At 36.6% G+C, this 13,135-nt stretch overlaps 2 protein-coding genes across 4 annotated transcripts in view; one reads left to right on the top strand and one right to left on the bottom strand.

Moving 5' to 3' along the window:
* Positions 1-177: 177 nt before the first annotated feature.
* Positions 178-3,238, top strand: ptrh2 (peptidyl-tRNA hydrolase 2). Of its 2 annotated transcripts, none has more exons than XM_048181656.1 (2): positions 178-197; positions 2,308-3,238. In XM_048181656.1, the coding sequence occupies exon 2, from the start codon at positions 2,310-2,312 to the stop codon at positions 2,835-2,837; it is 528 nt and encodes a 175-aa protein (XP_048037613.1). In that variant the 5' UTR covers positions 178-197; positions 2,308-2,309; the 3' UTR covers positions 2,838-3,238. The 2 variants fall into 2 exon arrangements, with proteins under 2 accessions (XP_048037613.1, XP_048037611.1); XM_048181654.1 differs by lacking the exon at positions 178-197 and adding an exon at positions 1,088-1,226.
* Positions 3,239-3,373: 135 nt separating this feature from the next.
* Positions 3,374-13,135, bottom strand: part of cltca (clathrin, heavy chain a (Hc)) — a 39,583-nt gene continuing 29,821 nt past the window's right edge. For both annotated transcript variants that reach the window (XM_048181562.1, XM_048181563.1), the window contains 17 exons: positions 12,416-12,541; positions 12,195-12,337; positions 11,584-11,818; positions 11,356-11,478; positions 10,584-10,729; positions 10,230-10,413; positions 9,912-10,104; positions 9,660-9,817; positions 8,219-8,491; positions 7,943-8,110; positions 7,537-7,686; positions 6,637-6,768; positions 6,416-6,526; positions 6,136-6,306; positions 5,820-6,041; positions 4,778-4,853; positions 3,374-4,683 (listed from right to left, as the gene is read on the bottom strand). In XM_048181562.1, the coding sequence (XP_048037519.1) occupies positions 4,547-4,683; positions 4,778-4,853; positions 5,820-6,041; positions 6,136-6,306; positions 6,416-6,526; positions 6,637-6,768; positions 7,537-7,686; positions 7,943-8,110; positions 8,219-8,491; positions 9,660-9,817; positions 9,912-10,104; positions 10,230-10,413; positions 10,584-10,729; positions 11,356-11,478; positions 11,584-11,818; positions 12,195-12,337; positions 12,416-12,541 (2,748 nt within the window). In that variant the 3' untranslated portion in view covers positions 3,374-4,546. The remainder of the gene's footprint in view (positions 4,684-4,777; positions 4,854-5,819; positions 6,042-6,135; positions 6,307-6,415; positions 6,527-6,636; positions 6,769-7,536; positions 7,687-7,942; positions 8,111-8,218; positions 8,492-9,659; positions 9,818-9,911; positions 10,105-10,229; positions 10,414-10,583; positions 10,730-11,355; positions 11,479-11,583; positions 11,819-12,194; positions 12,338-12,415; positions 12,542-13,135) is intronic.

Raw genomic sequence — 13,135 nt, 5'->3', positions numbered from 1 at the left:
GACCCATCCTGCAAATTCTCAGCTGAAATGCATGCCTAACATTAAGTAATGTGCATTTGTAATTGTATTCGTTTTTGGATTCTTTACAATTACCGATTTCACATAACGCCTTCACTGAAGATGGATAACCTTCACTGTTGGTGTCAAATCAGCAGATGAACCGCAACCTAGATAAACAACAACAAAAGAGCCAGCAGGTAAGACAATCTTGAATGTCAAAATCAAGAACATTTTGTCAGTAGTGTGAGTCTTACACAATCCTGAGCACACCTGCTCTCCCAAGGGTACACTAAGGGTGAAAACCATGAGAGACCAGGCCAAAAAACAGTGTCTGGTTTCAAAGCCTATTTACACTATCTTAAATTAGGCTGGGCCTCTGGGGGTTTAAAAGAGTAAAGAATTAAAAGTACCCGGATATGAGATTGGGCCCTAATTGTGGGAGCAGATAGGCAGCTGTTACTGCATGCACCTGCCTTTAAATGGACTATATAGCTGGGTCACCACAATTTTGCCAAGTAAGACATGTTCCTGGATCAACATCTTTATTGATCCTGGAATAATATTTCAATCAACCATCAGATTTGAGAGACAAGTTTACCCTTTATGTCAAGTTTAGGCTTGCAACCAGGGTTAGGTGTTTCTATGTCATGTTATTCACCCCTTTTTCCCCTCTGATTTTAGGGATAAGTTATGGGTAGGATTAGGTTTAGGGGTAGGAATAGGGTTAAGACTAAATTTTCAGACTGGAATGTTCCAGGATCAACTAAATATGTTGATCCAGGAACATGTCTTAGGCTACTTGGCAAAATCACGGTGTGCCTTAAGTAACCCATAATTCTCAAAAAATCTGTATCAGCAGGTAGGTTACTAGATTTTGTAACATAATCACACTTACAATGTCAAATGTCATAGGCATAAAGAGGCAAACAAGACAAAAACACATTTAGCCTAGTGAAATGATGGACTATAGCCTGCTTCCTTTCTACAATCCAGAAAAAAAAATCAAGAGCCTAAAAAAGAGGTGAGAAATGAAGGTGCCCGATTTACAATAGTCGTGAATACGGATAAAATACTCATTATAAAATCCTGACGCAAATTTTGCTCCATATTTATCGGTTTTCCGCGGTTTCTTTAAACTCGTGACGTCATCAACCCGCGTCGGGTTGAAAGAAGCGGCTCGTGGAGTTTGCAGGAAACTTCAGGTTGCTGAATCATTTTGATTGCTGGTGAGTCCGATTTCAAATAGTCTTAAATACATTTATTCTAAATAGTCTCATCAGCAATGGTTAGTTTAATTCAGAGGGTCGTTTAAATGAACACGTTTTAACTAGATTGTTCTAGCCGGCCAGATTGTCAGCAGTTGCCATGAACATGCAATGGCATTAGAGACATTCATATGTGCACGAAGTGATTCGTTTTATAGAATATAGTAACACGAATATTAATGCTCATTTGACTTAGTGCGCGTTATAACATATTCTTACCAAAATTACCATGGTTACCATAGTAACAAAAAATGAATATTTCATTTCCTCCATACACTATTTTCAGAATCTTTCTGTCATATAGTTTCATTTCATATGCTCTTTTCAATTGCACCTCAATGCTAATATGATCAATTCTGATTTAAACACTAGATTTATTGCAAACTGGCTTCTTATTACATCAGATGTGACTATTAGTATAGTTAATGTTTATAACTGTTATTTTTACTAATATAAAGACATAATAAATGAATGTGTTTTCCTCCATACAATGTTATCAGAATCTTTCTGTCATTTAATGTCATTTTGTATGGTAGATAAGTTTTATTGTAGTAAAATTAACCTTTGTACTGTGGTTACCATGGTAATGTTGTGTAAGGGTAGAGAACTGCATTGATGTTCCATCACTAATCACCAGTGTTGGGTGTAATTAATTACTTTTTCCTTGAAAGACTAAAGTAATGAATTACAGTTACTTCTGATGTAATTGCATTAAATACTGTATAGACTTTAGAACAATTCTATATAAATATATATAATAGTGAATGTATGTTTTTAATGTAACCTTCTCCCCTTAAATATTTTGGTCAGTTCAAGAATTATTAATGCAATTTTATATTATTTATTTGAAAGAATTAAAAGAGCACTTCCGTGTCTATCCTTGTATTGTTCAACTGGTCAAGGTTGATATGGAATTTAGACAAGTAATTAATAAGTAACACAGTGCTTTTAAGAGAGAGTAATTGGTACAGTAATCTAATTACAAATTTTTTTTTTTTAGAGTAACTTACCCAACACTGCCATTCACTTTGTATTTCATCAGGTATGATGGATTCTCTGTATGGGCCTGTCGCTCTGGGTATACTGGCAGGTGTGGGGTGTGGGCTCTGCCTCGGATGGCACCTCAGTGGACGTTTTGGCAGATCGTCCCGCAGCATGATGGCGGCTTTAGGAAACAGCGCCAGTGCTGGCAGCGAGGCCAGTGTGATGGGAGAGAGCGGAGAGTTCAAAATGATCCTGGTTGTCCGAACTGATCTGAAGATGGGCAAAGGTAAAGCTGCGGCGCAGTGCTCTCATGCTGCGGTGTCGGCCTACAAGCAGGTCCAGCGCAGAAACCCAGAGCTCCTGAAACAGTGGGAATACTGCGGCCAGCCCAAAGTGGTGGTCAAGGCTCCAGACGAGGACTGTCTGCTGGAGCTGCTGACCCACGCCAAAGAGGTCGGACTTCCGGTCAGCTTAATCCAAGACGCTGGAAGAACCCAAATTGCACCAGGGTCTCGGACGGTTCTTGGCGTGGGACCTGGACCAGCTGATCTTGTTGACAAAGTGACAGGACACTTAAAACTCTACTGAATAACACTATTAAAATAAGATGGGACAAAACTGGGGCAGAATTCTTTTGACGTTATAGTTTTTATACGATCATATTGAGTGGAGAACTTGAATCAAAAGGGTTAAAATGACACCGATTTATAGGTTTAACCATTTATTTTAAGTAAACAGTTCACCCATTCCACCAACATATGAGTACATTTGTTTTATCATAAGTTTATGTACATAAAATTAGTTATTTGGGAATCTCTTTTTTTAATCATATTAGAATCACCCCCCTCATACCCAATGGAATTGAGGACTTTTGTTGGTTAAACTTTGAAAAATTTCCTGCTGTTCTTTTTTTAATTGCACAACAATGCTAATATGACCTGTGAGCATTTAACTGGATTTATGTTTATTAAATCAGACTTGAGTGTTAACATTTTTATTTACATGTGTGATTGAGCCACAAATTCTCACTTTAAATCTTCATTTATGTTATGCATATCTGAACGAAACCGTCCAGTGAGTATGAAGAGGGAGGAATTACAAAAAGAATACATGGCACATGAAACTGTGGTTAGACCAGATTTTTCTTGACAAACAAGAAGCCTTTATTTATATGGTAGTCTGTGGGGGGGAAATCTCATTCTCTTTGTGCACAATCAGATCACTACAATATACGTGTATATGTATGATTAATCTCAACTCAGTGAAAACTGAGTACAGGTCACATAGTTTAAATCTTTCTTAAACCAAATTACCATTTGTGATTTCTCTTCTTTACAAATAAAGGGTAAACTGAGTTTCGGAATAACTGGCAGGATAAACTGGCTTTCTAGTCTCACTTCGGTGCCGTACAGTGACCTAAACATCACAACAATAGCATACACACATACGCACACACACACGCTGCAGCACAGAGAGGTAAGGTTAGTAAAATACACACAGGTGTGGAGAGAGGCATATATTTATATATATTTTAATCATTATCCCTCCTCAAATGGATGGTCCCACACAATGAGCACGGGTTACTGCACAACAAAAGTTTGTTTTTCATTATGGAAAACAAAAAAAAAGGTACTGGAGAACCTGCATAGGTCAGGGAAAAGGTTTGCTGTACGAACATTTCTTTACTCATTTAAAATAACCTTTTTTTATATATATATATATCTCTTGAGCGCTACACACCCGCACTGAATTACTGGTGTTGAGTAGTGTTTGTTTGTGGAGGCTGTAGTCGCACATTTTCCTCGATTTTATTTTCTTTCCTGGAATATACAATAGTTAAATGCAGACAGACCGAACAAGCTGCTCACACACATCAAAATGATACATTAGTTGTTTTTCTCTGACCACGGAGTGCAAATCAGATTTTCTGTCTTATTTTAATTAAATTGACTTGCTTCCTCCCACAAGTCTCCTCATTGTATACACCATTCCCCTTTAAACTGACAGATAAAATTGAAAGGAAATTAAATCTAGTAGATATTTGGAATGTGAAAAAAAATAATTCTCGATGAGATCTTTGACAATATAGAAATAAAGTCCTTCATGATGGTATAAAGAAAACATGATAAACAAAAACAATCATTTTAAAAAAGGTAAAGTAAAAGAATAACATTTGCTCAAATCCCCCATTGTGAGCACAAAGTAATCGAGTCGGACTGAGGGAGAGAGATCCATGGGGAGGCTGGACCGAACCAAGCGGCAGCAGGAAGAGGGGTGAGCGGGAGACGGGGTGGTCCTTACATGCCGTAACCGAAACCCGGCTGGGCCTGAGGAGCCTGGGGGTAGCCAGGCGCTGCTGTGTACCCGTAGCCGTAAGCCTGTTGCGGGGGAACGGCCACACTGGGGCCTGCTGTCAGCATGAGCTGAGGTGTGCCTGAGGAGTGGGAAAACTCGTTAAAATGCATTTTAAAAAAAATATATATATATAAATAGTCAGTTTCCATTGCAATGCGCTTTCATTGTTTTACCATAAACAATGGGTTGAGTTTCCGTCGCCTGCTCCTCCTCTTTCCTCAAAGACTCGGAGGTCTCCAGCTTGTCCACCTAAAAACAAGAGAGAAATAAGTTCTCAGTCTGTGTGTTAACTTCTGTTGAGGACTAGGAATAACTTTTAAAAATGAAAATTTATTTGAATCAATAATAAAACTAATTAATACAGTCATTGAAAAATAATGTAAAAACAAATATAATTTACTAATATATTTAATAATAGTTATACTAATAAATGTACTATATGTAAATGTTAATCTTTTCAAACTGACAAATAGATTTAAAATGTTAGTCAAATTTATTCACATTTTTATTTTTAAATATATTGATAATTGATGTCTTCATTTTGTTATACTAAATTATAGTAATAGAATTTAAAGTATATAAATTAATAAAATCACATTTCAAAGTGACAAATAGATATTTAAATTCATGTTTAAAGTCGAATTTATTCTTTTTTTTTAAATTAATATATTAATTTGTGTTCATTCTGTTATACTAATAATTATTTATTAAAAATTATACTAATATAAATGTTAATAAAAATCACATTTCAGTGACAAATATTTAAAAATGTTTAATTCATGTTTAAATAGTCAAATGTATTCATTTTTATTTTTAAATTAATATATTGATAATTTGTGTGTTCATTTTATGTTATACTAATAATTATTTAATAAAACTAATCTAATATAAATGTTAATAAAATTACATTTCAAAGTGACATATGTTTCATTTGTGTTTAAGATTAAAATTATTCATGTTTTTTTTTCATTTTTGGGTGAACTAACCCTTTAAGATATAAAGACATCAATTATCAGTGTATTATACTAATAATTAGAATTATTTAATAATTATATGAATATAATTTACTGCAGGCAAATGTTAATAAATCACTTTTTTTAAAATGAAAAATTAAAATGATTTATGTTTAAAATGTTAGTCAAATTTTAGTTTTAAGTGCCACTTGTAGTCCTCCACACATTTATACCCCATTTTAGAGTTGAAGCCTGTCCTTACCTTGCTGAGGTATTCCCTCATCACCTGGATGAAATAAGGCATGGCAAAGTCCATGATGTTGTGCCTCCATGCCGTCTCCAGCACCACATCAGGCCTGAGCAGGTCGTAGCAGGTAAAGAGGCAGGCAGCGAAACACTCCTTCTTATCCTCCTGAAGGAACCACTGCAGCAGCTCCTCGGCCAGCTCTATGTCCTTTGACTCAGATGCATACTGCATGGCATCCTGGGTAGAAGAACATGCGCAGCTGTTACGAATCAGATCAGCTGCACATTTACAAAGAGCTTGACTGAGATAAAAACCCTGTCGTCCACCTCACCTTGTAGAGCTTATCTTTCTTGCATAGCTCCACGCTCTGCTTCCATCTGTTGTTGCCTTTGAAGAGGTAAGCAGCGATTCTCCTGAACTCAATCAGCTCGTGCTTCTCCAGACGCTGGGCCAGCGAGATGTTGTCGAAGTTATCGTATGCATCTATAGATGTCCTGAGTGCCTGTGGATGGGACAGATCAACAGCAGATGAGGTGGTGGACAAGAGCTACTGCTATAAGCTACTATAACGGTTCAATCAATGTTTTTCAGAAAAATGCTGTTGTTTGTACCTGATAGTCTTCCTCTGAGATGAAGAGGTTGTTAAGTGCTTCATTGACAGACTTGTTGTTGTGGTTTTGTACTGATCGCAGGTAAGGCTTAACGAGAGGAAGCTGCTTAACCTGAAGAAACGAAAAACTCGTTTTACCTGATCTTAAGAGGCATTGTTGAAGTTAAAGAAGTTCAAAGGTTCGCCACATAGAAAAGTTGGCCTTGCGCTTGCATGATTTACCTTGCTGAAGAAGTTGACGGCTCGTGAGTGATCCAGTCTTGGGGAAAGAACTATGAGCAGGTCGTTCAGTACTAAGGGCTTGAACTCCAGGTAAAACTGGATTGCTTTGTAGTACAGCTCCACGTTGGCCACCTAAACAAGACAAGAAACACGATCATTTATTTAATTCATTTCTTGGTGTTATTTTTAGTATTATTTATATACTTGTATAGTATTTATTAACTTGCCTTTATATTAACTTTACATTTTTAGTCATTTTATGACCTTTTTCATTTCATTAGTATGTTTTTTATTATTATTTAGCTCTTTTATTTTAGTTGTAATCATTTTAGTACTTCAAAAATGTAATTTATTTTATTTCAACAAGCTGCCAAGGCAACGTTTCTATTTTATTGAATATTCATTTATTTTTTTAATGTATTCATAATTGATGTCTTCGTTTTATTTAATGTTATACTAATAATTAGAATCATTTAATAAAAATTACACTTACACACAAATATAATTTACTATATGTAAATGTCAATCAATCACTTAATTTTCAGATCGTTTATTTTTCTTGACATTTTAAACAATTTAGTAAATAAAATAAACATTCACATTTGTTGATATATTGATAAGATATTTAATTTATTTGATAAATGTCTTAATTTATTTTATTTCCTGTTATATTAATTATAATTAATAATAATTATATAATTAACTATATGTAAATGTTAACAAATTTCTTTTAAAATTGACAAATAAATAGAAAATTCATGTTTATATTTCAATTTATTTCAGCTTTTTTCCAGTTAACAGAGACAATTTTAATAGCTTTAGATTTAGTAGTTTTAACATAACTCAAAAGAAGTTCATTGGAATTGTATTTATCCATATATGAAAGCAGTTGAACTTTACCTTGGTGATGATGTCCTTGAACTGTCCCTCTTTCCAGGCATCTGTGGGATGGCTCATCATGGTGATGATGGCATTGTCAAACTCTTCATACTTGTCGTAGAGGAAAACAAGCTCCGCCCACAGGTGAGCCTGCTCTGCGGCCCTCAGGACCTGAAAGAGAAAAATGTCAAGAAGTGAAGGAGACAGACTTTGTAACATCTGTGCATTGCACATGATGACACTAAGATCATCCCTTTGGAGAATATCAAATTACATGTTGAATTAAATTATAGCTGGAGGGGAATAATGGGAAGAGAAATCAATGAACTCCTGCTGTTTAACAGAACTGAGTGAGGGACACTTAAGAGTGAAAGAGTGTTACAAACAAACATCTGCAATAACAATCATATCTAGTACTGCTGTGTACCTTGGGGATGTTGACTCTGGACCAAAATAGTTCCAGGTGCTCCCTCATCTTCTGAGGTTTGAATTTAGAGTAGAGGATGGCCAGCTCTGTGAACATGCCCATGTGAGCGCGCTCCAACCCCAGCGCCGCCTCCAGCATGGTGATCAGCTCCTCGAAGTATCCACGGTCCTACAGAGAGCATTTTAAAACAATACAATTCAACTTTATCAGATCTGCAAGTTGCAGAATTTTCTTTTTTTTGTGTAGAATTTTCTCCTTTTTTTGTGTGTAACTTGCCTGGTAATAGTTGATGAGCTCTTCTAGTTCATCGGCATGGACCACGATGTGAAGGCCGCACATCTGAGCCAATCTGAACTCCTTCCCGTCCACACAAGCAAAGCACACCTCCTTCCAAGTGCGAGTGCTGTTAGCCTTACGGGCACCGTCCACGGCGGCCTGATACTCGCCCAAGTGGACCAGTGTAGAAGCCAAACGGCCGAAGTTGGAGACGTTATTGTACAGCAGTTTGGCCGCCTCGTACATTTTCTCATCATAGCAGCGATCTCCAACCTGTGAGCGATAATAAAGCAAGGGAACTTCAAATGTGATGCTTCATTTGTCTTAGCTAAAAATCTAAAACTCTATCAATCGTCTTAATAAACAGTGTTGTTATCGTTAAAGGGTTAGTTCACCCAAAAATGAAATTTCTGTCATTAATTACTCGCCCTCATGTCGTTTTTACACCCGTAAGACCTTCGTTCATCTTCGGAACACAAATGAAGGTATTTTTGATGAAATTCAAGAGGTTTTTTTTATCCTTAATAGAAAGCAACAAAATTACCACATTCAAACTCTAGAAAAGTAGTAGTTGTTAAAACAGTCAACGTGAGTACAGCGGTTCAACCTTAATGTTATGAAACGACAAGAATACTTTTTGTGCACAAAAACAAGCCAGAATGCCGACTCAGTATTGGCCGATGCCTGTTCACGCGAGCAGCACGACGCATGCATGTGATGCTGCCGGCCAATACTAAGCTGGCGTTCGGACATAAACACAGAAGTGCTGAACTGCGTTCACTGCGTCAACTGCGTACGAGTGATAGGGTAAAGAAGAAATTGTTGAATAAAAGTTGTTTCATTTGTTTTTGCACACAAAAAGTATTCCCGTCACTTCATAACATTAAGGTTGAATCACTGCAGTCACGTTGACTATTTTAACGATGTCTTCAATACCCTTCTGGACCTTCAATGTGGTAATTGCGTTGCTTTCTATGGGGGATTAAAAAAAAAAACAAATCGCTTGGATTTCAATATTTTAATTTGTGTTCTGAAGATGAACAAAGGACTTATGAGTGTGGAACGCCATGAAGGTGAGTACTTAATGACAGAAATTTCATTTTTGGGTGAACTAACCCTTTAAATAAAACTAAAACATTAATAGTTTTTAAAATAAAATATAAATATTTGATGGAAAAACTTGCTGCCCTGGCAACTAACTGAAATAAATGCATTTAAGTTGATGTACTAAAATTACTGAAATAAAAATTAATTGAAGCTAAATAGAAACATAAAAAAAATAAAAATAAAACAACAAAAGCACATGAAAACGAACACTAAAATTAAAACTAAAAATATAAAAATAAAAGCTCATTTAAAATGTTAATAAATACTATAATAATGTATAAATAATACTAAATAATAAAATAACACTGTTATTACACATAAAATTGTGCATTACCTGCTGGATGTGTGCATTATTTGGTCCATTTATAAACTCCTCCAGTTCAGCGAGACGGTTGGTTTTGGCCAGTGCGAAGATCAGCTCCGTCTCCACGTATGACTCTCTGGCCTTCTTTCTGGCCATCTGCAAAAACTTCACCAGGTCCTCCCAGTTACCTTAGCCAGGAAAAAGTCATGAATAAAGAATCAGAGGAAAAATTCCACAAGTAAAATGATTGATTATCTAGAACTACAACTGAAGAGGCCATACCACTCTGGTCAGCAGCCTGAACAACCTCCATGTAAGCCGAGGGGTCATCAGCCTTGATATACGAGTCAATGGACTCTTTGACGAGACCCTTTTGCAGCTGAGCCTTAGCCAGCTGACTCCATACCGCAGGTTCATTACAGCGCTCCGCAAACTCATAGGCCCGGTCCAGATTACCGATGTGCTCAATCAGAACCTGAGGAGGACAGGAAACATCAGCTCTTTACGTATCTGTTATTAAATAAATCACATTATCAAGCCTACTTGAAAGTGAAGGATGAGGCTGCTGAGAGATTTACTGAGTATGGCTCAACTATATACCTGCACTGCCGAGGTGTTGACGTCAAACTTCCTAAAGATAGCAAAGGCCTCCTCGAACAGCTCACTGCTGATGGCAATGTTGGCGATGTCTGGGGCGTCGTAATTGTCCAGGCGGTTGATGTATTCCATGACGCGGGTGCGGTCAGCTTTGATGGCTGTTAGGATGAGCAGGTTCTGCAGGTTTCTAGGAACGGGATGAGGATTATTTAAATGAGATAAGAATTAAATATTAATTTGCTTTTAAAAGTTGTGCAAGACTGTTTGGGCTAATTTAATATCTGTCGAAGTCAGAAAATACACAAAAATGCCCTGTTCCAGCTGTTTATATGTTGGAATATTTTTGGGCTTATGCACCGGTGTTCACTGAAGACCGAGTTGTCCAGGACGATCTTTTCCAGCAGCTCAATGAGTTCATTGGGCAGGTCAGCAGTCATGAAGGCCTTCACTGTGACCGACACCTCCTCTGGGTCCTGAGTCTCTGACAGGGCTGTCTGCACCACCTAAAGACACAAACAACAACTTGAACCCCAGCACATTCCAAAAACATACAAGAAGGTCAAAAGTGAATCAGAGATTTTAAGACATACTGTTTATAGTTTTAATGACAAGTGCAGGCATAAAACACATCTAAAACATTAGCTGCACTTTGTGGTCGGTAATGTTTCAAATGTTTTTGAAAGTCTTATATGTTCACCAAGGTTACATTTATTTGATTAACAATACAGTAGAAACAGTAATGAAAATGACTTGTGAAAATAACGTTGGTATTTGAGTATATATTAAAATGTAATTTATTCCTGTGATGGCAAAATATCATTACTCAAGTCTTCAGTGTCACATGATCCTTAAAAAATTCAGACTGTTCCAAACAGAAGGTAGCTTAATTATGATTAAGAATCCCAGAATGCATTTCAACATACTTCATCCCATGAGTTTTGAATGGCGATTTATACAATACATTCAGTAAAGCAAAGTTGAGATAAGATTTATTTTATCTATTTAAAATAGACTATTTCACCCAATATTAATGTGAAATTAAATATGATAATCATTCACTTCCAGTTCCAGTATGAGCCATGATTATGTATTATGAGAGATGAAAGCAAAACATATATATATGCGTTACCTGGTCAATAAGAGGCCTCCTAAAGGGGTTGGTCTCCAGAAGCACACTGGCCCAGAGCTCCGGGTCTCTGCGGCGCACCAGGTACCGGGACAAACTCTTGAACAGTGAGTTCTCATTGCAGACCTGTGGAGAAATATATAAAAACATATTTTATTCTTCATGTTGTTTGGTTGCACAGAACTTGGTATGAACTGGCTTAAAACTTGTTTATGGTCAAGCGTTACTAACGTTTATGAGCTCCTGATCACACTGTCCTCTCTCATAGGCCACACAGGCCAGGTGAGGGTCTCTTTTCTCACAGTATTTCCCCACCACACGGCTGTCGTAGTACGGGTTCTCCCGCAGGAATCGTTCTGGGTTGTTATTGCTGTCGATGTAGATCTTGGCGAGGGCATTGTGGGTAGCTGGCTCCTCACAGCCCTCGTGGATACGAGACTCCAGCCATGGCAACAACAGCTTCAGTCTGCGAAAGAAATAATTTTTTTAACTCAACTCATCTAAGCTATCATATAATTCTTTTCTCCCCCAGACATCCACTTACAATGTTTAAGTTTAATTAATTTTTCCCCCTCAAAAAATGACTATAAACACCATATTGCAACTGCAAGCGCCATCGTTAAACAATCAGAACAGCTACTGCTGTTTGTTTTCCTTGTTTACTTGTGCAATCAAAATTTCATCTGGAAACTCTCATGATGTACACAAACAAATGATTAAACACTGCCAAAAATAAACAGAAGCATCCTGGAATAATCCAAGATAGCATAACATCGTCCTTTCAACTGTTTTATTTTGATAACTTTGAGTTCGATATTGGCATTTAGATGCAAAGTTCATACCTGTTTCTCTTCTCGACCTCTGCCACCAGCTCGTCGGTGGAAAATTGGCCCCGCACAACCAAGATCAGATTCTTGATGACGTCCTCAGAGCAGTCAACATCAAGGAGCCCTCCAATCACCACAGGCAGACGACTTGGGTTCACCTACATGTACAAATTATCCTTTACTTTTTGTTCATTGCTTGACTACAGAGGCTACGTGAGTAACTAAAGGTTCTTTACCTTCTGCACGTAGATTTCAATGTACTTCTGCAGGCTGTTTCGGTACAGGTAGAGTACGAGGTCATGGACAAAGTCGAAACGATCGCACACGATGATCAGAGGCAGTTGGTCAGTGAGTTTAGCTTCCTGTCAGTCAAACGATGGGGAAACGAGAAGATAACATCAGATGTCAAACAGACATAAGGCATGTGTTCAGGAATACAGTCAAATCTGCAAAAATCTCCAGGCGATTTAAAGTTTAAGAGTGACTTTTTAAATCAGTAGAATGAAATTTAATGCAAAACATTGCATTAACTATTCAGTATAACACTTAATTTTACATAAACTTCAAAATGTATATGGATGACAAAGCTTATAAAAACAGATTTGACTGTATTTGTTAAAAATAATACTAAAATTACTGAAAATTATTAGATCTACAAAAACCTACCAATTAATAATTAAAAAGTAAATATTAAAGCAATAAAAAAAATGTTTTATAAAACCTACTAATTAATAAAGCAAATTTAAAGTAATAAAAACTAGTTCTATAAAAACCTACCAAGTAATTAATAAATTTAAAAAGTAAAAATTAAAGCAATGAAAAACTAGCTCTATAAAAAAAAAAAAAAACCTACCAAGTAATTCATAATTTAAAAAGTAATATTTCATAAATAAAAACTAGTTCTCTAAAAACCTGCCAAATAGTTCACAATTTAAAGACAGAAAATAAAAAATAAA

This window comes from Megalobrama amblycephala, linkage group LG2 (genome assembly GCF_018812025.1).
Source record: "Megalobrama amblycephala isolate DHTTF-2021 linkage group LG2, ASM1881202v1, whole genome shotgun sequence".
NCBI lineage: Eukaryota > Metazoa > Chordata > Actinopteri > Cypriniformes > Xenocyprididae > Megalobrama > Megalobrama amblycephala.
The sequence above is the reverse complement of the archived record's forward strand: the minus strand, read 5'-3'. Positions and strand labels throughout refer to the sequence as shown.

Bases quoted from the DNA above. Each gene is read 5' to 3' on its own strand.
- ptrh2 (XM_048181656.1), top strand. From the start codon at position 2,310: ATGATGGATTCTCTGTATGGGCCTGTCGCTCTGGGTATACTGGCAGGT.